Source organism: Equus quagga, chromosome 17 (genome assembly GCF_021613505.1).
Source record: "Equus quagga isolate Etosha38 chromosome 17, UCLA_HA_Equagga_1.0, whole genome shotgun sequence".
Classification (NCBI taxonomy): domain Eukaryota; kingdom Metazoa; phylum Chordata; class Mammalia; order Perissodactyla; family Equidae; genus Equus; species Equus quagga.
In genome coordinates, this window is record NC_060283.1 from 26707720 (window position 1) to 26734840 (window position 27121).

At 46.5% G+C, this 27121-nt stretch overlaps 1 protein-coding gene across 17 annotated transcripts in view; it reads right to left on the bottom strand.

The window, feature by feature from the left end:
* AMBRA1 (autophagy and beclin 1 regulator 1) overlaps positions 1-27121 on the bottom strand; it is a 158741-nt gene that overhangs the window by 10399 nt on the left and 121221 nt on the right. For 14 of the 17 annotated variants that reach the window (XM_046643453.1, XM_046643445.1, XM_046643447.1 and 11 more), the window contains 3 exons: positions 20591-20779; positions 19592-19746; positions 6303-6442 (listed from right to left, as the gene is read on the bottom strand). In XM_046643453.1, coding sequence (XP_046499409.1) covers positions 6303-6442; positions 19592-19746; positions 20591-20779 — 484 coding nt within the window. Of the gene's footprint in view, positions 1-501; positions 2104-6302; positions 6443-17059; positions 17257-18059; positions 18162-19591; positions 19747-20590; positions 20780-27121 lie in introns of those variants that run through there. The other 3 variants (XM_046643461.1, XR_006885769.1, XR_006885770.1) reach the window with 3 other exon arrangements.

Sequence of the window (27121 nt, forward strand, 5' to 3'; positions counted from 1 at the left end):
CTCCGTCCGGCTCTCCAGGCTGCCAACCCTTCCCTGGTTCCCTCCGCCCCCGCAATTGACTATCAAGCAGTCTCCTCCAATCTCACCCAGGCACGGGTGCCAGCGGGGAAGCAGTGGCCTCTCCTCTTTCTATACCGCTGTGCCACCTCAGGCAGCAGTCCCAGCTGCCAGTGGCGAGGCCCAAAATGCAAGACCGCTTTGCTTTTACAGATTCCTCACCACGCGTGTACAGTGATGGACGGCAACTCGACTTCTGGGGGTGAACATGGTGCAGTCTTAACAGAAGTCAAAATACAATGGAGTACACCTGAAATTTATGTAATACTATAAACCAATGTGATCTCAATAAAAAAATAAATAAGAAAAGATTCCAGGGCCAGCCCCGTGGCCGAGTGGTTAAGTTCGCATGCTCCGCTTCAGGGGCCTGGGGTTTCGCCGGTTCAGATCCTGGGTGTGGACATGGCACCGCTCATCAAGCCATGCTGAGGTGTCATCCCACATGCCACAAGTAGAAGGACCCACAACTAAATATACAACTATGTACAGGGGTGCCCTGGGGAGAAGAAGGAAAAATAAAATCTTTAAAAGAGAAAAAAAAGATTCCTCCCCAGCAGAGGGACCGTGGTTAAGGGTGGGGTGCTGATGATGGTGGCAAGGGCGGGGGACAGGAGTTGGGAAAGAGGTGTCTTTAAGCCCTTTGATTAGGACTCTGGTGTCCATGTAGAGATCATGAGAGACAGTCAAAACAGCAAGCTCTGCTCCTAAATGGCAAAGGGCATGCACTGGTGCTTGAAGAGCTCTGCTATGGACTGAAATTCACATGGCAAAGCCCTGCCCCCCATGTGACTGTATGTGGAGACAGGGTCTTTAGGAGGTAATTATGATTAAATGAGATCATGAGAGTGGGACTGTGGCCTTATAAGGAGAGGAAGAAAGAGACCTCTGTCTCTCTCCACCACGTGAGGACACAGTGAGAAGGCAGCCTTCTGCAAGCCAGGAAGAGAGTCGTCACCAGAACCTGACGACACTGGCACCTGATCTCAGACTTCCAGCCTCTAGAACTGTGAGAAAATACACGTCTGCTGATTAAGCCACCAGGTCTAAGGTATTCTGTTATGGCAGCCCCAGCAGCCAAAGACAAGCTCCAATGAGAGCCAGCTTTTTAACCTAGTGGCCTCGGCTACCTTCCTGTAATGACAGAGTATCTTCAATAAAGAGCAAACAAATCAAAGTCAGCGGGTTATGCGGATTAGCCAAGAAGGACGAGTTGCGATGGGTGATGTAAGGTGCTTCCTTCCTAGATGTGAGGAGTAGACAGGACAGGGACCTGACAGGCCTGGGAGGATGAGGGACTGTGTGTCAGGAGGCTGTGCCACTGCAGGGGGAAGGAATCAGGCCTACGTAGTGAGCCCCAGGATCTGTCTCTAAGGGCTCACTAAGATTCTGGGGCTCAGGCTTCACCTGAGGGCACACCAGCGTCTTTGAAGGGAAAGAGCCACAGCCGAACAATGTGCTCCTCCTTCCCCTTCTCTGCGCTCGCACCTCCCAGCTCGTCTCAGAGGGCCTGCGGGGCTGTGAGTTTGGTGCGATCTTCTGCAGACTGCTCCTTTAAAGAGCAGGATCTCTTTCCTCTTCCAAACACGCAGCTGTTTCTGTGGGGATTGTCTGAGAACGACAGGGGTACTGGAGGGCAAAGGTGCGAGGAGAGGAAGAGGCAATTGTCCAGAAGTCAGCAGAGGCCTCTAAAAACAAAGCCATCACTTTGCCATTTTTGATGAGCAAATCCTGGCTGCAAGAGGCACCACATGAAGCCAGCTGCCAGTGAGCCTGTGATTTACAAACTTGTCAAGATTTATTGACAGGTGGCAATACCATGTGGGTCCCTGCCAATTCCTCTTCTGTACTTGTTAGCCAGGGCTGATCAGTGACAACAAACTGTTCACACCGAACCTACATCAAACCATGCACTGCACGACCAGGAACCACCTGAAGGCCCACTCTCTCAGCTGGGACTGTTAGCCTGACGCTGACGGTCAAAGGCTCAAACACTGGCCACCTGGCAGCTCAGAGCTGTGAGCTCTAGCCCTTTGGTGATGAGGTCAACTGCCAAAGAGAACAGAGGTGATGGAAAGTGTATCAGATATGCTGCCCACGATCCTCCACCACCCCAATCCTTTCTGCTCCCACCAACAGGTCTTATTCTAGCCCCGATCTGTTCTATGTTCTGTGATCAGAGCACCTTCACTAGGACAAGTTCATGGGTTGGAAAATTTGGTTGAAATTCCCGGCATTGTACCAAGGAAAAGAGTTGAAGACACCCTCTCTGGCTACTGAAACTCTTGGTCTTCAATAGACAATACCACTGATTTTGATCTGTAAGCTAAACGGTCCCATGTCCTTCCTCCTCGGGTCTTAGTGAGGGGGCACGAGTCACCACTGTTTGCTCGAGGTTCTTCCTGGAAGCTAGGCAAACACACAGAGGGCTGAAGAATGGGAAGGCCAATCAGGACCAGGCTTCTCAAATGGACCTCCACTCAGCACCTGGTTTCCCTCAGCAGTGTTTGTCAACTGCGCTTCTGAATGGGCGTGGCTCAATGACGTCCTCATGGCTGGGCCCTCCTGGGTTCCCTGAACACAGCTAAGAGCCAACCTGGTGGTGACGACTCTCACACAGAACTCCAGCTCTGCACTTCCCAATTTCTAGGGGGTGTTCCTTTGGAGAACATTCTTCTATCAGCTACATGGCTGCAGAGGCTTGGACCGCATGGCTGTCTCCTTGGAAAGAAGGACTGCTTCCAAAAAGACTAGCCTGACCCCCCACTATCTCTGCGATGTGAGAAAGAGTTGGCACCTGGGTCTTGTGGGACAGCCTGAAAGATGCAGTCTCTGTGGCTCCCCTTTGGATTTAGAGGCGTGCCTTTCTCCTCCTCGGTCAATGATGCTTGATTATAATCACTGTTTACATTGATAGCTCCCTCAAGAGCTGGGGCCTTGCCAGGAGTCCGACACTCAGCCAAAGGGCCAGATGCCCCACAGTCCCAGCCTACTTTTTTTCTGACATGAGTCTCTGAATTCTGTCTTCTGAGCTGACTCTGAGAAGCAGTGGTCTTTCCAGCAACACCTCCCCCCATTTGTAGGGCTGATCTATGAAGCCGGAAGTGAGCAAGCACCCCCTCATATCAATCTGGTACTTCACACCCACTATGGTTATCAGTGAGGGTGTTGGCTGGGCTGGCGGTCAGCCAAAGGCAGAGCAGCAGCTTGGGAGGAGTGGTGGGTGGGGGAGCAAAGCAAAGGAGAAGGGAGCACCTCACTGCTAGGAAGGGTGGGGTGAATGGGCTATCAGCCACCACAATGGCTTTGTACAGAGGCTGAGGGCCAGGTGTTTGTCTCCTCACCTGCCCTAAGAATTTCTTTCCCTGGAGAGAGAGTGTTTCCGTAGGCCTTTTTCTACCATCAGTGGGGTTTTAGTGCCACCAGGAGATGCCCAAGGAGCTTGTCACCTCTGTCTTTGTGCTTGGAGAGAGTACTGAGGCTAAGACAACAGAGGGGAAGTCAACAGCAGAATGGAGAGCACAAAACAAGGAGCAGCTGTCTGTACCTGGGACAAAGGCAGACAACCACCTGTTTTGCAGGGAGGGCTGTAATCCTGGCCCAGCTGGCTGGCTGGATCCTATGCCCTTGGGAACGGGTGTGCCAGAGAGCTGCGTCACACGGGAGAGGCAGCGAGCCTCAGGCAGCTGCCTACTTAAGAGACAACAACCCTGAGCTCCTCCTTCCCTATTTATCTGCTCTCCGCATTCTAGGCCAGAGACCAACCACAGACTGTTCAAAAGATGGAAACGGTCTCACGCATCCCCTCTCGTTTCCCACTGCACCTGTCACCTGACCAGCTTAAATGCCTCTACACGATCCTGGGCTGCATTCTTCACCTGAGGTCTTGAGTTATAAAATTACACGTGTTCTTGCGGTATATTCTTCTGTGGAATACGCATTGCCTTCATCAGAATTTTAAAGAGGGTTTTGATTGAAAAAAGCTTAAGAACCAGCTGCAGGAAAGAGCTGTGGACTGGAAAGTTAGGAAGCCTCATTCTGTCTTGATCTGCTGGGAGGCCTTGGGGGAGCCTTCACTTCCTCACCTGAATATTGTTCCTAGTCTTCCCCGCCTAAAGCAAAAAAACTGGACAGGCATAAAGGAGACTGAGAGCTACAGAAGCTCCGAACGACGTGGGACAAGGTCACGTCCGTCTTAATTTACATGGTACCCTCAAATATCCAGCCCTAGGCCTGGGGCATTTGCCAATACAACCCAAAAAATCAGGAGAAACAGCAAGACCAAAAAAGGCAGGCTAAACTAGTTGCTGTCAGTCCAACACAACCGGGTCTGTGATGGGAGGCTGTTCGCTGTGTCACATGCTGGGGCCGTCTTGCTCATGCAAAAGGCTCGAGTTCCTGGTGGGTAAGAGTGTTCCCCAGACAATCAAGATGGCTTCAGCCTGCTGAGACTCTGGGATGCTGAAGACGACATATGGGGAGAAGAGAGAGGCCAAAGCCAGCTTCAGGTTTGGCTGAGGTGTTTGTGACTCACACCAAGGACGTAGGCTGGGGTTTCAGACACAAAAGCCTTCGTGGGGCCACGACAAACTGGAGGTAGAGGTTCTGCCTCTGAAAGAGCAGCTCGCTTTCGCAAGGAGGGGCTGGGAGTTTGGTCAGGACAAGGTTAGTCGCTGGAGCCACAGATAACACAACAATGCTGAGGAAGGACGTCTCTGAGACACAAGTAAAGAAAGGCTTGTAACCACAGAGTTGGTAAAAATACGGTCCAGAATTCTGTGCCAGTTTTGGAAAAGATGCCTATTAGATTCCTCTTATGGATTCCTAAGAAAAGAGGAAGAGATAAGCCAACCAGTCTCATATGCTCTGGGGAAAAAGAAATATTTTAAGGCAGACTGATTCTGGGACTATGGACAGGCATGGGAGAAGGGCAGACACCGCCAGACCCAGTGCCTGGACTAAGAGTGGCACAGTCGTGAAATAGGCATGCTGTGTCCTGGAAAGGCACAAGTTGCTAGTGAAGGAGGTTCTCTGGTCGCAGAGCCTGAGGAGAGCGTGGTCGGCAAGAACCACGCAGTCTTCCAGCTCCAAGAGCAGCTGGACTTGGTCCGGCTCAAACAGCAGCCTCTCTTTGGGAAGGGCTGTGAAAATTAAAGATGGAATGAAAGAGATGCCCTTAGAACCAGGTTTTCTTACTCCTGGGGCACAGACCTAACTCAGCTGTCACCAGTCACCTATCAGGCCACAAGACACATATACTAGAGTGACAGTTGCCCAACAAAAGGCAACATGCGCACTCCCAATAGCCAGAGACCAGTCACACCGCTCTGCGATGTGTGGTACCCTCTCAGAGAAGACTGCACCAAGTGAAGGACAGCATCACCACGGCCTGGAGGCACAAGTGGCATTTAGCTGCCTGGAGCCCTGCAGCGGCCCACGCAGCAATCAGCCAGATCTGTACTGAGCACAGAGCTCCGTATCCCCACCTGGCTGAGTCTGGGGACTGATGACAGCCCTGGCTGACTCCCAGGGTCTTGAGTGAAAGGAGGCCTGCAGAGACCTCCATCCTCCAAAACGCCAAAGGAAGGGGAAGGAGTGTCATCAGGACTCAGGACGGAAATGCTTTGGTTCCCTGACCCCACTTACCCCTACACTTCAAGACCAGATAACAATCATTTTGATTTTAAATTAGGCTTTTCAACCTGCCTTTACTATTATGAACCAGAGCCCCAAGCAGAAAGGAAAACAGGCAGGACACAGACAGAGCTAGGCTGTTAGACATCAGTGGCTTGACAAATTAGGGCTTTAACAATACTCTATTTCCAATTTTCTTTCTTAAGTTAATGTCTATGGCATGTACACAAATCCAAGACCACCTGTTGAATTTTTCAAAAAGGATTTAGAAAAGAATCTTTGATATCTGTGCTTTTGCCTGCAGGGAAACTTGACTATCACTAGGAAACCAGAGAATAAGAGAAAACAGAGAAAGAGAACACTGCCTTAGATTTAAGAAGACATAATAAACTCAACCAGTCTTCTGAAGATCTCTGGAACGGAGAGCAAACCTTCCCATCCCCCCTTCCCATCCCCGTAAGTGAAAAAGACTCCAAAGGAGCGACACTGAGGACGAGGCAGCCTCAAGATTTAATTTCCATCTAAAAGGCCCCGCCCCTCCCAGCCTGCGCAGGGAAACGCTGATCTCGAGCCCAAGGACTCCCTCCACACCCACCGCCGCCCCAGCCACTCACTCTGGTCGGCAGATCACCAGGTCTCCTTTGTTGGTACCATAGGCCAGGCCCAGCCCTGGCTCGGGCAGCCAACGGGCAGAGTTGATGCTGACATGTCTCCGCTGGTCAGCAGGCATGGGGTAAAGGACGTTGAAAACTCTCTGGATGGGGGAGAAAGAGGGAAGAAAAGAGAATGGGAGGAGAAACAATTTGTTACCAAGAAAAACAAAATCCAGGGAGAAACAAAGTCCTTCTAAGGCCTGAAGCAAGTTAACCACAGGGAGGAAAGGAGACGGTTAGGCTGGGGAGGGGAGGACTCTCCACACGTGTTTGAGAACTTGGGGTAGCAGAGAGAAGGGGGGACCCTCTTACTTCAGGTGAGGGCTACGACTCTTCCAAGAGATACTAGGGGAATACTTGGGCTTTCCTGCGTGAAGCTTAGCTGCGTTCTCCTGCGAGCCTCTGAGCCCGCTCACTTCACAGCTTTTAAGCTAAGCCCATTTTAAGGAAAGCCCCATTCAGAGTCCGGCTCACCGGGAAGCACTGGCCCTAACTCTCCTCTGACCACACAAGCCAGTGCGAGCCAAGCTCAACTGGTAGTCCTGTTACCATGGAAATTGCAGCGTTCTCCGCAATGGGGAATTGAAGGTGACAGGGGGGCGGGAGGGGGAGATAACATCAGAGAACATTCTTAATTCATCTAATTAAAAGCAATGTTAAAACTGCTATTGTTAAGGAAACCTAAAAGGTGCAGCAAGATGTAGGGAGCAGGGCAGGGGGAATCTTGAGCACACAGGTACGTGATTTCTTTCCAGCTTATATAAACCACCATTAAACAGATCGTTTCCATTTCTCAAAGGGAGAGAGTCTCCTCTCAATAGTCTACATCTTTCCAAAGCGATTATTTTCTAGGGGGAGTAGCTTGACTGTGTCTAGGGTTTGGGCTGAAGGTAAAAAAGAAAGCCTGCCCAGTCTCTCTGGCCACTGACCTACGTGATGTTCCAGAAGCACCTTCAGTGAGAGACGGGGCAGGGCAGCGGGAGAACGAAGGGCACGGACTTCAGAGTCGGACAGACCTGGGTTTGAGTCCTGAGCCCAGTGCATTAACAACTTCTCCAGATCTCAGTGTAAAAAGAAACAGCAGTGACGTTCAGATAACTGGGGAGATTAAAAGAAATGATGTGTATAAAATGCCTGGCCCGGTGCAAGCTCGTGAATGGTAACTGTCGTTGTCATTACCAGGAACCTGCACCTGGGGCTTCAAAACAGGTCGTTAGGGCATATGAAAAGGACACGAAGCTGAAGATCTATAAAGTGGAGTTTTAGTCAATACGATGACTTCCCTTTCAGCCTCCTCAGGTTTCAATCTATAAAATAGGAATGCACTTCATCTCCTTTACCTTTCCATAGGGCTGATGGGGAAAAAAAAAAAGACCAAATGACAGTTTGATTTAGAAAGGAATATTCAAAAATGAACTTAGAGTGGTACAATAATAATTATTTTTCTGATTATCCTGATGAGAGATTTAAAAAGAAAAAAAGAAAAGGGCCAGCCCCATGGCCTAGTGGTTAAGTTCAGCAGGCTCCAATTTGGCAGCCCGGGTTCACAGGTGGCTTCCTGGGCATGGACCTACACCACTTGTCAGCCATGCTATGGCGGAATCCCACTTACAAAATAGAGGAAGACTGGCACAGATGTTAGCTCAGGGCTAATCTCCCTCAGCAAAAAAAGAGAAGGATTGGCAACAAATGTTAGCTCAGGGCAAATCCTCCTCAGCAAAGAAAAAAAAAGTAAAAATTGGGCTAAGGGTCCACTGCATTTACACAAATCAAGTGATGAGAAGTCCTGGATATGGGAACACTTGTGCCTTGGTATCTATCTGAAAGACCTTTACCACGACAGTCTCTGGAGTAGCATGTGTATTCAGTGTACTGACAGATACACAGAAAATCCTGTTATGAATAACTTTCCAGGTTATTTGGTGCTGAGAACTGTGCCTGGGCAGCTAATGGCACACCACCAGAACAGCCTGCTATGGTCCTGAGGTTGAATGGGTCTTTTATGGATATGGAACTGGCTTTGGTTTGAGGCATAAGACTGCCACGTGGCCCCTGCATTAAGAACCTCCCAGGCCCACTATGTCTGGTTTAACTCCAAATCTAAGAATGAGCCAGGGCTCCTTAAATCTTTGGCCTAAGGAGACTACTCAAGGAGAGCCTAACAGAGTTTATGAATTTCTTTTTTTAAAGATTTTATTTTTCTTTTTTCTCCCCAAAGCCCCCCAGTACATAGTTGTGTATTTTTAGTTGTGGGTCCTTCCAGTTGTGGCATGTGGGATGCCGCCTCAGCATGGCCTGATGAGCGGTGCCATGTCAGCGCCCAGCATTCGAACCAGGGAAACCCTGGGCGGCTGAAGCAGAGCGCGCAAACTTCACCACTCGGCCATGGGGCCGGCCCCTATGAATTTCGAAACTAAGCATCGAGAACATGGTCGCTTGACCTTTGGATAATCTCTTCCTTGCACACATATGTGTGGCAGACCCCTGAACAAATTCACAGCTCCTACCCCCAGACAGCCTCACTGGCTGCCTGTCAGTGATGATGACAACACCAGTCTTTTCGCCTTACACCTAATCAATGCTTTTCCTTCAAACCAGGGGACAGGGTGTGGTGACTTCATCCTTTCTCACAGAGGTTTTTGCCTTTCCAGAACATAGTCCATGGTTTCCCTCTCACCTATGGGCTATGTGGTTAAATATGACTTGGTATACACACTAAAAGGACAAAGTGGTTGTGATCAGACGACTGCGGCTGGGCTCAATCAGTTTAACTTTCCTTCTCCCAAAGGTCAGACGGCGTGAGCAGGGTACACCCACAGTAGAGGAAGGACAGTGTTCACTTCAGTGGTTAGACGAGAGGAGTCTCGGTCTCGGCTTGCGGCAGTTCTACGTGGGTCTCACAACGGGGGCTCCCCTAGAACCACTCTGACTCATAACCGCAGGGAATGGGGCAGAGGGCCAGACAAAGCGGCCCTGCGAGAAGGGGGATACTAAGGTCAGAAAGTCAGATGCTGGAAGGCTTGCTAAATTTTTTGATGGGGGGTCTTAAAGAAGAGAATACAAGAACTCTTTTCTAAAAATGTTCCACACCAGGAAAGACGCAAACAAGCCTCTCACATGTCCCAAATTTACCTTTTCTAGTCTGTTGCTGCAGAGGGATTAACACGCAAATATTATCAATTTGCTTCTAAGTACAGAAAGTTGCTTTGGGGACAAAACCCTCAAGAGGCCAGTATGATGAATGACCCAGCTTAGGTGAGACAAGGTCAGAGGGACTGGTGAGAAGTAATTCAAGGCTGAGACCCCCCAGACCTTGCTGCACAGATATTCACAAGCTCCATGGCTACAGGAGTCACAGGGCATCGATCTGTCCTCTGACTATGGCGGCCCCCACCCCCACCAAGTCCTTAAACAGTACTGAAAGGGCAGCTCCCAAGGGCCCATCTCTTCCAACGTTTGAGTATTAGGCTAAATCCTGCTTGGTGGCAGGAAGCCAGAAAACGCCATGTGAAGATCAGCAGCCTCCAGAATTCCTGATAAGCACTTGCTTGCTTATCACACTCTAGGGTGGGAGTGGGAAGGAGGGAGATGAGGGCAGAAAGTACGGGGGGCGGGAGTGATGAGCATAGAGGGTGTAGGATGGGTAGGAATCACTGATTTAAGTTCTCAGAGGTCATCTGGTCCAATACTCCTTATTTCACAAAATGCCTGAAGCTAAAGGACCCTAGCAGAGTGAGAATCTGGTCCATTTTGAAAACCATCCAGAGATGTAGTTTCTAGTCCTTTCTCCGGCTGGAGTTTCACAGCTCTCAAAGCGCCCCACTGAGGCGAGGTACTCCTCACAATTAGTCAGCCCTAGAGACAGGAGAATATCGGGGCAGCAAGTTCCCCAGTGCTGACAGATGGCTAGGTAGCTCTGGCTACTCCCCAACCATTTACGTTTTCGGCCATCAGTCTTTCCAACCCAGTGACTGAGTGATCTCTGAGGCTCCTCCCAGATTTCACTGGGGCCTGGCTACGTCTCCGTAAACCCAAAATTCATCAGCACTGACAAGAAGATCTGAAGTAGTGTAAAGGACAGCTCCGGCCTTCACTTAAAGGCACCCCAAATATATCTCAAGTAAAGGTCTCCTCAACACTAGTCAGGTGCCCTGAAGCTCCCCATGGGATGTTAAGGACAAAGCTGGATGGCCTGCCAAAAATCCCTCTCTCTGACAAAAGTGACATTCCATGAAGCTGCAACACAACATTCATTAATTGGAGGAGGATTATCAGGACCTGGGGACCCTTTGTGGGACTGAATACAAAACCCAGGTGATTCATGTGTGCAGAGTCCTGGTTTCCCCTGTCCCAGCTGGAGCTGTTCCCTAGTATATGACAAATGCTGAAAGAAACTCCCCTCCCAAGCAGGCTGTTCTCATTTCTGTCTAACATCTATGAAGGAAATTGGAATCAATATGCTAGAAGGAACACATTTTTTAGAGTCAGTGCAGTCTCGGCACGTCAATAGGGAATGAGTCAGGTCGCCAAGATCTTTACGGTTCTACGGGAATGGAAGAAGATAATGTATTCCTCCACTTCTGGGGTCTAAGACAATCTCTTGTACCACTTGCCCCTCCATCTCTCAAACTCTAATAAGAATAGGAAGAAAAGAAAACAGTTGCCAGATCAAACTAAAGGGGTCTTGTTTCTTGTTCAAAGACAGACAGGAAAAGAATGAGAAGCAGCCAGAGGAGCTCAGTGGGAAAGCTTCCTCTCCATCCTTTTAAAATTCAGAAGAAAAATGTATTGCTGCCCTCAACAAGATGCTTTCTTTTCTACCGCATGTCAATAAAGCTCAGACCATTAGTGCAAGCAGCAAACTGAGCTGCTCAGATCAGCCCAGATCAGAAGCTAAAAGAAAAAACTTCGTGGTTATCTTGTTTACATTCGGGAATCTCATCATCAGTAAAGCTGGAACCTCGCCACAGTGGCAAGAGGTTGAGTGCAGCTGGCAGATCTGCGTGTTTTAACTGAGACATGGAAGCTGGTTGGAGGAAGGGGCCAACGGGAAACGGAGGCTGGAAGGGCCATGGGAGAAGGTGCAAGCCAAGGCGGCTTTGAGGAAGAAAGGACCTGTGAGTAGGAGAAATGCCTTCTGGGTCACGATGGGAATCAAGGGAGGCTTTAAGGTTTTCGAGGGTTACTAGAGGAGAATTAACTCTCTGGGAAGAGGGAAAAAAATCAATGGAAAGCGGCTGCTAAGAGACAGCTGACCTTTCCACTGGAAACGGATGGCTACACACCCTGTCACAGACTGAGAAGTGCACACATCCCAGAGCAGGCGGGTGGAGGGATGCTACAGTCATCTTGTCTTCCTTTAGAGCTGCTGAGTTGCTTATATTCATGAATTATTGGACTTTCTTCATCCTCTAGGAAAATCCGAGTGTTTTTCAGAAACTTTAATTTCCAAGCCTTCTTTACATTCCACTTTGGAGTTCAGAACTCAGAGAACGTTGATTTTAAAGTGGTTATTTTATTTACTTATTTTTTTCCCCTGCTTTTTCTCCCCAAATCTCCCCAGTACACAGTTGTATATTTTAGTTGTAGGTCCTTCTAGTTGTGCCATGTGGGACACTGCCTCAACGTGGCCTAATGAAGTGCCATGTCTGCGCCCAGGATCCGAACCGGCAAAACCCTGGCCTGCCGAAGTGGAGCGCGCGAACCTAACTGCTCGGCCACAGGGCTGGTGCCCCCCCAGCCCGCTTTTTTCCCCCTGCTTTTTAAAGTGGTTATTTTAAAACAAGAATCAGAATACCAAGTCACCTAACTCTCCTCTTTATTCAGCTGAAGCAGGAACAATCTGCCCAGACTGCCCTTGTGCAAACCGAACTCTCCAGCAGAAAAGAGCACAGCTCCTCCTTAACTCTTTGGGATTTGTTGCCCTCTGCTGCTATTGATAATCTGCTGCCTTGAAGTCATTTCTAGCCAACCTCCTGCGATTTGTTGAGACCCGTCAACTCTGTCTGATTCATTTGTTCATCTCAAAGGGATCCCAAGGACAGCCAGAGGACAAGAATTTGATTCTTCACTAGCCTGATACTTTCCAAAGGCTACCTCTGGCCATTATGATCAAAGCACAGTGACTACTTCAGCTGAGGGATCTACTTCTGCACTAAATGACATACCAACATCAATGCTCCTGGAACTCCTAGAAATTAAAATAATTTCTTCTTCCCATTCCCACATCTCTGAGTGCAGCACAAGTTCTTGAATTTCCTTGACTTTCTAAATTTCAAAGGAAGTCGCCAAATGAGTAGTTCTTCTAGATATTCACCTTGGATAAGAGTGTCTTTCAATATATTCAATTGTTGGTCCATATTTTTTGGAAGAAGAAAGTTCAGGACAGGGATCACACTAAAATACTTTCAGCTTCTCAAAGTACAGAAATTGCTTCTCCTACCAATTCTTGAAGAAGCAAAACATTTTGCCTTTCACTGTTGGAATTATCTCCTGGGGATCTCTCACCATGTATCAGTGCTCGATGAGTTCTGAGAAGCTCACTGACATTGGGCAGAACTGTGGAAATGGGTAAGATACTCCCTGTTTCCATAAGGAGTGTCCCACTGATACTTTTGTTCAATTACACTGATGGTGGTGGTGAGCAGGAGTGTGAGTTCACGTATGTGCAGGAAATACACCGCACACGGAATTTCAGTGACAAACATTTGCAGAACCAATGCCGAGAGCCTCTGGCGTGCCAAGCACAGTGCCGGCTGTGAGGGCAGCAGCAGAAAGACCAGTCACGAAGCCAGTCGTCTAGCTTGTCAGCAGCAGGAGAGAGGACCAGGGCCGTTTCGTTCACTGTCTTCCCAGGCCTAGCAAAGTACCCGGCCTAAGGTAGGGGCTCAGTAAAATTTTATTGAGTGAAAAGAATAAAATGCAGCATAGACTCTACTCCACTAAGAGGCCAAGAGGGAAAGCAACTGTCAGAGCTGGAGGAGTCTGTCACGGAGAAATTCGCCTAAACGAAGGGCTTTGATTGCAGCTCCAATGTTATTTTTAATTTTTTATCTTGCCCCTTCCTTCTCTGACAAATCGCATCAGAGACAGCCCTGCCTTCTCCCCACCCCTCCCCCTTTCCTACAACGTGCTGAAGAAAAGAACTTTCTGAGGATAGCTGCTTTGTACCACATCTCAGAAGTCAACTTTAAGATAATTGCAGCGGAAGCAGCTATTAATCAACTGACAGGCAGCTTTAAGAAAATTAATGAGGACAAAAATCCTAGGAAGAGTAAATCATTCCTGACAACAAAGCTGTCTCTCTTTTATCCCAATCTCCTCTTGAAGAAACAGTACCCTTCCAGGATACAAAAATAAAACATCTTTATTTTTGGTCTTTGCCACTCCCAAGGCCAGACAAGATTAAGAAGAGGCTCGACTCTCTTAGATTCCTGGAGATTACTCTGGATTGAACTAGAGTTCCAGATGACTTGTGAAAATCAAACTTTCAGAATCTAGGGAAGTATAGGAGATGAAATTATATCACAGGCTAAATTCAGGGCAAGGATGGAGCCTTATGCAGATTATATATTGAAGAAAGAAGCTAGGACAGACCAAAAGAGCCTATAGATGTTAGTTACATAAATGCTGGTCAGTACTGACAGCACTGGACACCCATCCTGACCCAGGATCTAAGCTATAATTTAGTCATGACTAATCTGAGCACTCTGGATACCAATCCTTTTCTGTGGTTCATTTTAATGAACTTATAATAACAATAATCAGTCATCTCTAGGCTCTGTGAAGATGGCTATAAAATGGTATGAAAGAAAGCAAGCCTACCAAGGTTTCTTTACAACCAGGGTGACAGAAAGACACGCATTAGTGGGGTATGATGGTGATGTCGCCCATCCAAGGATAACAGTGAGGTGAACATTGGAAAAAGGAACTCAAGATATACTCTTTCAGACGGGGAAGGGCCTAGAGAGAAATACAAAGATACTGCTGCTCACTTTTTCAGCCGGAGCACCTCTGTATTCTACAGCATGTAGGCTAACAGGCATGGGCTCGCAGTTAAGAGCCTGAGTAAAGTCAACCGTGGGCAGGTAAGAATTTTAATCAGAATTGGAAAACGCCTCACAGCATTAGTTAGTCCTTAAAGTACCATCACTAGGATGCTAGCATGATCCAGAAATGCTCAGGGTACTCAATAATTTCTCAACTTCCTGCAAGTATCTGAAAGATGTGGTTAACAGGAACCACAGAAGTAAACCAGGTGAGGTTCCAGAGACAGTAGGAGACAGAGCGAGAGCAAACAGGAAAAGGACAAAGCTATACTGACAGGTGAGGTCAAACTAGAATCTCCATGCAGCCAATGACTAGTTCTCAACCTTGACTGAGGGTGCAGAGCCATCTGGAGGGCTGGGGAGCAAGAACGGCTGGGCCCCACCCCCAGAGCTTCTCATTCAGCTGGTCTGGGGTGGGGCCGGGAATCTGCATTTCTATTGAGTTCCCTAGTGATGCTGATGCGGTCTCAGGAATACACGTTGAGAACTACAGCCCAGTTAGATGAATACCTTGCAGGTCTGTAAAAAATGGTAACAAATTTGCTTTCCTTCCCTGCTGCCTAGGACCTGTTGAGAGGAGGGGATGCACATCTCTGGAGCTGGACTCTAGAGGCAGAAGGTTCACAGGGGACAGTCTTCAGTGAAGAGCAGACCCTCAGGGTCAAGAAGTGGGGGAGGGGGAGAGGAGGAGAGGAAGAGAGGGGAGAGCAAAGGAAGGGGGATAGAAGAAGGGGGAAGGGATGAGAGGGAGGGGGCAGAGAGAGGTGGGGAGAGAGCAGGTTCTGTTTCCAACAGCCCCTTCAAACTAGCAATCTGTCTAGGTAACAGTCGCTCAACACTTGAATCAGTTGTACTGCAGAGCCACAAAGAAAAAGCTTTCAATAAAACTGACCCTTAAGTATTTGAGGCTTTGCCTTAAGAAGCACAAGGCTATTCCATGGCGAAAGGAGAGCTAAGCTGCTTCTGTCATAGAGCTGCTTCTCCCACCCAAGTCAAATGAAGGTGTCTTTGTCCATCACTTTTGCCAATAAAACGACTAGAGAGAAAAGCAACCCAGCACTGGTGAGATTCGGGCCCCCAGCGCCTCTAGGATCTGCAGGGATTATGCAATAAGGATCCTTTTCAGTTCTCATTAAACCACTTACATGCCTACAACCCCCACCTGTTGGGGGATGGGCTATGCATCTGGGAGAGAGTATGCACCACCTGCTAATTCCTGGGTTGAAAGCACTAATCCTTCTTGCTTTCTAGCTCAAAATGCCCAAGCACTCCCCGCTCCCACTGCTGACTTTTGCTCCCATTCCTAGGTAAAATAGCACTTCTTACTGATACAAACTGGAAGAACAGTTTGCTAAATGACTATTTCTGGTTTCATTAGTAATTTTATACTTTTGTTGTTATGCTTTCACTTGGTTACAACCAAAGTTATTATAATGTGCAAGTTGCCACTATTTTAGAAAATTAATTGCAGTTTTCTGTTACAATATTGTGCCTTGTTCCAATTAGAATATGAAAGCAGAGAGGGAACACAGACAGTTTAGTGTTTTGAGAATTCAGCAGAACTTCAGCTCAGCAATGTCTAAATGCCTAGCTTAAAAACAAAACAGAAATTAACAAAAAGCCCTCCCTGGCTCAAGTGTAAGGGAGTCAGACAGACAGTAAGACCCTGAGTCACGAGAGGAGCAGATCCAGCCTGGAGGAGCCTGGATGGACAGAGGGAAGGGGAGATACAGTATGTGCCCAGTTTTATTATTCCTGATTTGCCAATCATCCTAAAATTGGGAAGACTAAGCCTAGCCCCAGTAAGCAGAGTAGCGAAATACTAAAGGACCCTGGATCCTAGAAACAAGGCTAAAAATTAAAATGACTCAACATAGGGAAGAAAAGAATCCTGCATGTAGAGAAATTCAGGGGAGGACCCTGGAAAGAAACAACAGCTGAGAAAAGATGGGAGGTAAAGCACAGACAGCCAGAAAGCTAAGAGTTTGGTAGGAAGTTGAACACAAACACCACTGGGCCTGCAACAAAATTAGCAAAGGGTCAAAGCACCACGCATGAAACCACAACTAGAAATAAACCTGAGACTGTCTGCCTTGCTGAACAGGCTGAGGGCAGAAACCTAAAATGAAGAAAGTAATCATGAAGGACAGCGCTCTCAAACTCAAACGCTTATCAGAATCATCTGGAAAGCTTGTTTTACAAATACAAATACCTAGGTCCCTCCCGCCCCATTCTCACTCTGATTTCAGGTCTGAAGGGGCGTCTGCACTTTAACAAGGACCCCTGTATTCTAACGCAGGTTGTCTGAGGAGCACAGTTTGAGAAGCACTGATCCAGAGGTCTACGAACTGCTTAGAGTAAGCGAGCTAGGGCTAACAGCAATCAGCAATTCATTTTCAGAAGAGTTTTCATATGGGATTGTGTAAGAGATCATCTCTTGGGGAGAGAGGTTCTTAGTGGGAATTAAAATAAGGTAAGTCAATACTCTGGAGGATGTTCTCCTGGGAATGTCTGTTAGCCCAACAAGTTCACCTCTGAATTCCAAGAGGCAATGCCAAAGAGAAGGGGAATTCTGGGTAGAGAAGCTCTAGGACAGGCCCATTACCCACAAAAACATTCCTTCAAAGACGGAGCTTGACATCACAGATGGAGACACCCACCTATACTTACCTGTGCAAAGAGGGAGATGCTCTATTGTCCCATTAAACCCTCGCTCCCTGTTCTTAGACAAAAATGCACTTCTTGCCTTAAACGGTGGTACAGCACAGCTATCCAAAAAAGCAGGTGTCTTCCCTTCCACCAATGACTGAATTCAGGGACATTTGCTGAGTGCTTTGGTGCCTTTGGACGTAAGGGGCAACCAAGACCTGGAAAACCAGAAACCTTTCTGTAGCACGGGGGTTTAAAGTCACACTGGGTGGACACAGAGTGGGCAAAACCTTGTTGAGAAGCCTGGATCCTGTCTCTTGGGTGAGAGGAACACTTCCCAAAAGAGAGCCTTCTGGTTACTTCAGCTCCCTCTCCTAAGTGGCGGATGGTACCTCTTGAGAACCAAAAAGCCTCTCTGGAAGGCCTGAGGAACAGCTCCTGCCGGAAGGGATGCAGCAGCTGGCCCGATGCTTTGAAGCCCCATGGCAGGACAGCAATGGATTACCTCATCTCCTCAGCAGACTTCAGTTGCACTCCCTGAGCTGCCAGCCCCATACGTGACAACATCCTGGCTTCCGCCCTGTAGCTGTCTGCCCTTGGCTAGATGTTTCTGGCTACTTATGGAAAAGAGGAACCTTGCTAGGATGGAGGACTGGCAGGATGTGCCCAGAAGAAGGGCAGGAGCCCTGGCTTCCGGAAGAGGCTGGAGATGTCCATTACTGTTGCAGAAATCAGATCCTGTCTCTTGATTATAAATAATTATTCCACAATTAGGCAGGAAGGGTTAGGAGAGCAGCTGTTGGGACGAGGATTCTAGGTGGTGAAAAGCAGACACTGGGTACTTTCACCATCCAAATCTGCTTCAGATAAGCAAAATAAGAATACGTGAACTAAAATTCAACGTCCATCCTCAAATATCTAGATAAGAAAACAGGCTTTCAAACTTCCCACGAAGTATTCTCCCGATCATCTAATGTCAAACATTTCCGAAGTCATATGGGACTCACGAATCAGAACTTGCCTCTCAGTTTTGATGTCAAGAGCAGAGAATGGCCCTGTTTCTAGCCTGTCCGAGGCTGGGTGGGACATGCTGTCAGCCATCATGGGTTCTGCTAGTTACCACCTAGAAATGATAAGGAGGATGCTTTTCTCAAAGTTCTTTTTCATTCATTCAGCTTCTCCTGAATGTTAGGTGCCTTATTAGGTACCTGGACTTCATAAAGATGAGACAGACATGGTCTCTGCTCTCTAGGAGCTCACGGTCCAGGAGAGAAGAATGACATGGAAACAAATAACCACCGTTTGGTGTGCTGAGTGTTAAGAGGAGCATGTGTACTAGGTACAGTGGTGGCAAAAGGAGCGAGTGATTAATTTGTTTAGAAAGGTTCCACAGAAGGGGAAGAGCTTGCGGGCAGCTGGGTTTGAGGGAGAGGAGGGCATTCCAGGTAAAGGCACACTGGCAAAAAAGACCCTTATTAAATCCAGGATGCTTGGAAAGTGGCTTGGTAGAGTTGGGTGGAGGGTCCCTGCAGGAGACAGGAGGGAGAAGAGGATGGAGATGACCACACCAGACCACCCACTTTCTATCCCTTCGTATATTAATGGGTTCTAGCTCTAGTTTGTTCTTTAAAACAAATGCTTTCGTTGCAGGCATTCAACAAGCATAGACTAAATGAGGCGCCTGGGGGGATATGCCCCTAAGGAGCTTACACTGAACCTAATTAGGTGGATTAAACATACAACCACAAGGCTAAGAAAACGCAAAACAACACATAAACAAGTGTATAAAACTATAAATGGCACAGCACAAAGTGCTAAGGGAATTCACAGGTTCTTAGCTGGAGAGAGAGCTTAAATACCATCTAATTAGAGAACTGTTCAAATGCTCGACTCCCCCTGACAAAACCCTGGCCAAATGAGCCCCATGGGATGTGGGAAGCTCAGTCAGAAACTAGTCTGGTTGAGTCCAGAAGGCCACCAACGCTATGATGCCCAGAAAGCTTTTATGGCAATACAAGAGAGGTCTACCTCAGACAAAAGAGGGTCCTAAACAGTACCTTTCTCTGCTGCTAAAATGGACAGAATGGTTAAGAGCACAGCAGCTGCCCAAACTCCTCAACTTCCATCATGATTAAAACCCACAGAAAAGAACATTTCATAGTATACCATCTATCACTTTCTATAAGTTGCTTCCTCAAAAAAAATTTTGTTTAAATAAGCATAAATATTTCAGTGGGTCCTTTATGTATCTCCAGACTAAAGGTCTCATGTTGAGGTAAGGAAGGATTGGTCTTTGGTCTTTATCCAAAGATACTTTCAGGCCTCTGGGGAGCCCAGCTCATGATCTAGGGTGTGAGAAAGCTCCTGTATTTAACAGTACAAAGCTTCCAAAAGTGAAGTCCGTTGGTCACGGATGGGCTGGACTGCAGTCTCCTTACTTATTACGAACACTGCATCTCTGATCCTGGCTGGGAGATCATGCCGTTGTCCTTCATTACCCTGCCAAGCCTGGGAGAGCTGCCATATAGTGGAGGCACAAGCAATGGAACTCACCCTCATGGAGGTCTCGCCACCATGGGCCTGTTGCAGCCTGAAGACCTGGGCCACCATGTGCTCTGTGGAGGGATGCAGCAGGATCCTTCGTGAGGCCAAGCCCACCATTACGTATCGGCCCATTGGGGAAAGGCTCACGGAAATGGCATTGGGACCTAAGGGCCAAAAGAACAGAGAGACATTTCCCAGAGTTCTTGCCATGACAAGGAGGTAATTTCCCTCTTAGTCTTTTCTTTCTCTCCAATCTTCATCTTCATTTGGTCATCCTAGGGTTACCTCACAGGACTGTAGTGAGGAATACAATAAGAAGACATATAAAGTACTGAGTACAGCGTTTGACGTACAAAAAGTAGTTAATAAATCCTAACCATTGTTATCATAGAATCATATTTAAGAAAACTGGTATCATACTGTAAATACTACTTGGAAATCTATTTTTTTCACTTTATACATTTTGAACATTTCTCTACCATTAAATATTCTTCTATAAGAGCATTTTAAAGGCCAAATGGTATTCTGTCCTATAAATGCACCACCACTTATTTAAGCGATGCTTCACAATTTGACATTTTCTCTATGATAAACAACACTGCTGTCAATGTCTTTGTATAGTTTTCTGATTACTTCCCTTACAAGTGAGATTGCTGAATCAAAGGGAACACACATTTTGGGGGCTTTTAATACACAATGTCAAGCTGCCTTGCAGTGTATGAGCGTGCCCACTTCCCCAAGCAGGACCAAAGCTCCTCCCTTATTCCTGCCCATCACAACAGGAGCATGCCAGTGATGCTACTGTGGTGGGGAGAACTCTTATTCTGAGATTCTTCTGCAAGGCTACTGGCCAGGACTCCTGCAAAGCAATCTTCCTCTGGCCTGTGCCCCAGTGAAGCAGGGGCAGTATGTGATCATTATTCCCACCTAAGTCACGCCTCACCTAGGAATGCCCACGCCATGGTACCAGCATCCCTCTGTCACTATGTTGGGCTTCCTATCCCTTACCAAATCGCTTGGTGTAGAGCATTTCACCCAGGTTATGGGGGGCCAGAGAGTACACTGCCAGGATGCCTTCATCGGGAAAGCCCCTTTGGCTGCTAGGGATGAAAGCTGCCAGAAGCTGGCCATCTGCAGAAATGTCACAGCTGGCATCATTGTAGATCTTGCAGTTCTGCACCAGCACATTCACGGAGGCTGCATCAGACAAAGAAAGAAAAGAGGTAAGAAAGGTTGGAGTTGATGGTGTGAAGACTTCTGGGTCAAGAAATCTGGGGGCTTTTCTAAGGGCCTGAACCCTCTTTAGAAAAGCTAAGGGCTGCCTTGTCAATCAAACTAAAATGTCATGGAACAAGCAACATGAGAGACAGGAAAGATATGTCTCTTCTACCACTTTAACAGGAAACTACAGAGAGTCAACACAACCACAACCACCTGCTGAGTCTTAGTTCACACTTAGGAAATAGCATTTAAGAGAGTGGATAAGGAAAAAGTTATTAAAAATTGTTCCTGGAGAGCCACTCAACAGCAGTTATTGTCCAATGATCAAAACTAAGATGAACGAAAGCGCAAACCCGCGGATTCCGAGAGAAAGGTGATACAGGTAAAGCTTCCTCAGGGTGAGAGTCCCGCTCTACACATGCTATGTGGCCTCAGAGAAGGAAGTCATTTCACAAATTTGTGTCTTTCTTATTTAAGAGAACTAGAACATTCAGAGACTTCAATCTTCTGGAAAGCTGTTTGCTAATACTAATCCCTAACTCCACCAGAGAGGATAAAGAGAAAAAAAGCCCAGCCTGCCTGGATGGTGGAACTCTTTGCACTTCTCACTATGCTCTATGCCTGCTCCACACCGTAAGCCAATGTCCACGGGCAGCCCCAGCCTGCACTTAGCAGTTACCGAGAATCAAGCACAGCATCAGCCATGCGGCACGCTCAGCACGAGAGAGGGGGTCGGGGGTGGAGGAATGTCTGTCGGTGGGGAGAATACGCTCCACACAACAGGACTAATGAGATGTTAGCCAGCACCGGGACTGTGCCTGCACGCTATGTTTTAGTTTTCATTTGAATCTCTCTCTGAGGCCAACTGTGCAATTCCCTGCCAGGAAGAAGTGGCTTACCCCTGACGTGAGCCTGAAACCAGAGTGGCCACATCATGGGCACAAGCAGAACAGCATAACACATCCAAAAGGACGAAGCTCCCTTGGTCCTTGTCGCATATGCATATGCAAAAAGACTTTTTACTCCTCTTATCTCAAGGAGATTACCTGGATGTCCACTGTTACAAACATTATGGTTAAAAAAAAAAAAAAAAAAAAAAGCTGAGCTCAATGCCCTCTCTAGAGTCTGGGTGATCTACTCCAGGGAGCCAAAAGGCTCGACCTGGGAGATCAAGGGCAAGTTCCCCCAGGAAACTACCTTAAGGAAAACAAAACAAGAACTGCTTTTCAGGGGTCTGGTGGCTTATGGGATCAGGGACTCAGGGTGATTTCTAAAACTCTTTATTCATCTCCTTTTCCCTGTGTGTTGCCAATGAAGGCACAGAGATGACAGAGGAGATCAAAAAAGACATCACAACACACTGATGAGGCTATTGTGCCAACTCTTGGGGGCTGACACCTACAGCACATTACGCATAAAACCGAGGAGGGACCACAAGGACGGCTCTGTTTGCCAACTAATAAAATAATGACATCCAAATACTCACTGCTATCACCATTAGGGCTCCGTACTGCTCAACTTCCAACCCACCATCTGCTCTAGCCTGTATGGCTAGATTTATCTAGTTAGCACCGAGACCGTCTGCTCCTTACTCAGGGTCCCAAGCCTCTTGCCAAAAAGATGACAATCTCTTCCTCCTTCCCTGGATTGACACGATTCCAGTTGGGGATGGAGAACCAGAGGAAGTGGGGGAAGAAGCTTCAGGAGTGAGTCCATCTTGCTTCTCTAACCTTGAGGTTAGCACAACCCTCAGAAAGTTAAAAAGAAACTGACAATTTAGACCGTAACCATCAAAGGCAGGGAGATAAAGAAAGCAAAGAAATCATAAATATTAAGTAGGGCACAAAAGTAAATAGGGAAGGAGATGGGACTCTGTCGACTTTAAGACAGCTCTGCAGGTACCATTTTATCCACATTTCATGTCTCAAAAACGCATGCTGGGTACTTCACGAAAGCAGGCTTGTCTATCTTGCCGTTACATGGATCTAGCTCATGTGTGTTAACATGTAATTTGACCAAACATAGAGAAGCCTACAATAACCCTTAAAACTCACCACCAACATGAAAAATGCATTGAACTGCTCACTGTCAGATTAATTTCTAAGGGGGGGCGGAGGATGGGAAGGAGAGTACAAAGTAAGGTTTTCCTTCTTCTGGAAAGCTTGGCTGTAAGCCCCTGAAAAACTGGGCATATAGACAAAAAGTATTTTGTTAGCCTCAAATCTAAGCCATTGTGTTTATGTTTGTACTACATTACGAGGATTCCAAGTCAATGGCCATCTCCCAAATTTTGTCCCCGCCCCTCAACTCCACCCAATTTCACAACTGCTCCCAGTGACTGCAGTGAGCTCAGAGGCAAAAAGGCAAATGAGAACGAAAAGAGAATGCTGAAAACTAAGACAGTTTCTCTAGCAGCACGTTCAGTTTCAGGAATGGTGCGGCTGGCCATCAAGGGTTTCACTTCTCCCCTAGCGAAGGGGAGGGTGGGAGGCACGGAATGATGCAGCAGCTTCATTTCAGCAAGCACTGGGTGCTGTTTACACTTTCACTTTTATTTCAAAGCTCCAATTAGCAACTTACATTTGCTGCTTGTTGTCTATTAATTTCCCACATGGAAATGGAAATGTTCAGTTACAATGGTGAATGGTCACTGCTTCAATTCACTTGTGCAGCTTCTTCTCATAAGATGGAAATTTTGATGAGTTCATTTATGCGGGGAGCGATTTCTTGGATCTCTGTTACTTGTTTTCTCGGGCCATAGGAAAGTAAGGCACTAATGAAAAGGACAAGCCATCCTTTTTGGACTCAACGATAAGATAAGCAGGTAGAGAAAAAGGTGAACTGAAACACAGCCCAAGAGACTGGCAACCCACACACCACTAGAAATCTTTGTTCTGCTCTGGGCCTTGTCTTACCACAGTGGTTCTCAAGCATTAGCATGCATTAGAGTCACGTGGAAGGCTTATTAAAACACAGAACGCTCGGGTGAAGCCTAAGAATTTGCATTTCTAACAAGTTCCCACGTGTCTGTGATGCTGCTGGTCTGGGACCGCATTTGAAAACTGCTGCCTTACCAAACCGTCCTTGATCCTGGAGTTAGAGCCGCAGCAACCTGCCCCGCACTTAAGGCCAAAACACGCGTGCAGAAGGATGAAGGGGCAGTTAGCTGGGCAGCTGAGATGGAAACGAAGGCTGGGAAAGAAAGGATTTTTCAAATCAAAACTGTTTAAGAGCTTCAGGGGGCAGCTCCAGGGGGAGAAAAAACGCTGCAGAAGACAGCAGGAAGCCATGTTCCAGACTCTGCAATGTAATCTCCTCCTAATTATAAATGATTTCCAAGTGAAAATGCCCTAGCAGGGAATGGGAGGGGCTAGAAATACTGATGCCTGGAAGAGCAGATGGCTCTGCCTTCCTATCAGCTCCATAAATTATAAACAAACACCTTGTACAAGGATCGATTTGTAGCCTGTTGCTGGCCGGCCAGATGAGGCCATGGGAGCAATTAGCAGTTATAGTGCTTTTGCAAATGCATTAGATACCGATTTGGAAAGCCAAAGGGGTTTAAATCAGTAGGAAAATTTCCTTTTGGCTATCCCTGAGCCCCTGTGACTGCAGAATAAGACCTCCTGTGCAGAGCTCCAGATGACACTCTAAGCATTCCCCAAAGGTACCAGTCACTACATCCCCTGTGGTGCGGTCTGCCTCACACGACTCAGCCCCCGGGTTTCTTAAGGGCCATTCTGGCAGGGCACACTAGTGACCAATACTTTATTCACCCAGTGAATCTAATGAGCTACTTTTTTCATGGAAGCGATTTCAAAATTATCCAGGTATATGAGGCCTTATTCACAAACTTCTAAACTCTTTACAGAGAGTAATTCATTAATCCTGCACCCCAACTAAGAGAAACAAGTTGCGAGAATCTTTAGCCTTACTCCAGAAAAGGGTTAAATGTAATTCAGATAAGTCAGATGACCAGCAACATAGCGGCTGCTGAACACATGCATAAAACCAGGACCAGTGGCTCCCAGGAGTGTGCTGTGCCAAAGCCAAAGTCACTCACCTGACTGGGAAATAGGTGACATTCAGAAATGAATCCTACAGCAAAATGGATTCCCAACTTATTCTGCTGATGGCTGGATCCATCAACCTGCGACTAGACTTTATTCAGACCAACCAGGAAACACTTAAGAGCTAATGACAGGAAGCTCAGGTGAAAGAGCCTGTCATTCTAGAGGGTAATGCCATGGAAAGGAACACCGGCTATCATCAGACATATGAGCCCTAAACTCCTAGAATGCAAGTTTTTCCCAAGGCCAAAACTCTAAGAAAAGTAGGGCAATTTTAAAAAGCAGAATTCTAACCACACATGATTTAAAGGCGAGCCAAACTAACTGAGTTAATCTGGCTGCACATGACGCTCTGTGTCAGCTCAGGTTTACAAGAACCATGATCAGAAGACGTAAGAAGGAACACACAAGGGGAATGATAGGAAGTTGTAGTCGGAATGAGTTGAGGCTTGTACAAAAAATGTTAAGGACAACCAAAAAGGCTATGCTAGCAGCAAATCCGATGCCTCTATTCTTCTGAATAGTTTGGTTTTCTATCAAGGAAAATGATCTCTAACTGGGTAGAAACGACATGCTTAAGAAGGATCAGAAGCCCATTACAAAGGAGGCAACAGGTTCAAGGAGAGCAACATCTTGTTTACGTGAACATCACTCTCCAGAGATAAAAAACACATATCTCAGAGTACTACACCACGGGCAGGTGTGACTTTAGAGTTCTGGCCATACTCTCACAGAATCATGGAGCAATTTCCAAGAAAAGACATGACAAACACAGCTAACACTTAGTGACCATTTACTATGTGTAGTAAGCATCAGATACTGTTCAAAGTGCTTGGCGTGTATTAATCAATTAAATTTTCATAACAATCCTATGAAATCTGCACTATTATGATTGTCATTTTATAGACAAGGAAACTAAGGTGTAGAGAGATTAAGCGACCCAGATCACACTGCTGGAAGGTGGCTGAGCAGGGATTTGAAGCAGAAGGGTGCAGCTCAAGAGTTCATGTGCTTAACCACCACAGGACAGCTGACAGAAAGTTACCATAGAACTACCTCTCCCTATGATTACCAAAAAGAGAAGAAAAAAATCAGACCCAGAACTTTAAACTATAAAAAGTACAGGTAATCCCAATACCATTTAAACTGTTCCAGACAACGAAAAAGAAGAAAAACTTCCAAATTATATTCACAACACAAGCGTAACATCATTATCAAAACCCACAGATTTTATAAAAAAGAAAAAGATCTTATTTACAAATATCAATGAAAAAAACTTCTATTAGCAAGCCACATGGAAGGAATTAAAATTAAAGAATATACCATGAACCAGGTGGGGTTTATTCAAGGAATGTAAGGATGGGTTCAATATGACAGAATCTATTAACATAATGATGATATTATTAGATCAAAGGAGAGAGAAAAACATGATTATCTTCATAGATGGTGAAAGGCATGACTAAATTCAATAGCTATTCTTGATAAAAACTCTCAATAAAATAGGGATAGATGACTTCCTTAAAATGACAAACTAGTTGTAGTTTAACCCAAAAGCCAGCAATATGCTTACTGGGAAAAAGCGAGAAGTTTTCCCACTAGGGTCATGAAAAATACGAGGATGCCTGCTATGGTTTAACACTGTGCTGATGGTAGCAGCCAGTGCATTTAGACAAGAAAAAGGACTCACAGCTGTAAAACTTAGAATGGAGGAGGTACGATGATCACTGTTTACAGATCATATACCTGGAAAGCCCAGGAGATTTAACTGAGTAACAACTGTAATTAGAAAACAAATTCAATAAGATAGTTAGAGTTAAAAAATAAGCTTATAACAATAAACTTAAGAAATGTATAGGATCTATATGAAGAAAACTTTAAAACATTTCTAAGAACACAAGAGAGACTTGGAGTAACTGAAAATCATACTACGTTCTCACATAAGAAGATAGCATAAAGATACGGAATCTCCCTAAGTTAATTTATAAACTTAATGCTATTGCAATAATTATACTAACAGGATTTTTTCAAGAGGGTGAAGGGAAGAAGCAAGGTAGTTTTAATAGTTCATATAGAAAAAAAAAATGCTTGAGCAGGCAGGAAAATTTGGATTAAAAAAACAACAAGAAGAGACTAGTCCCACGAGATTCTAAAACACAAAGCCTCAAAACTTAAACCCATGTGCTACTCTCACATGAATAATCAGACAGATCACTGGGACAGGGTAGTCTAGAAATACATCTATATACAC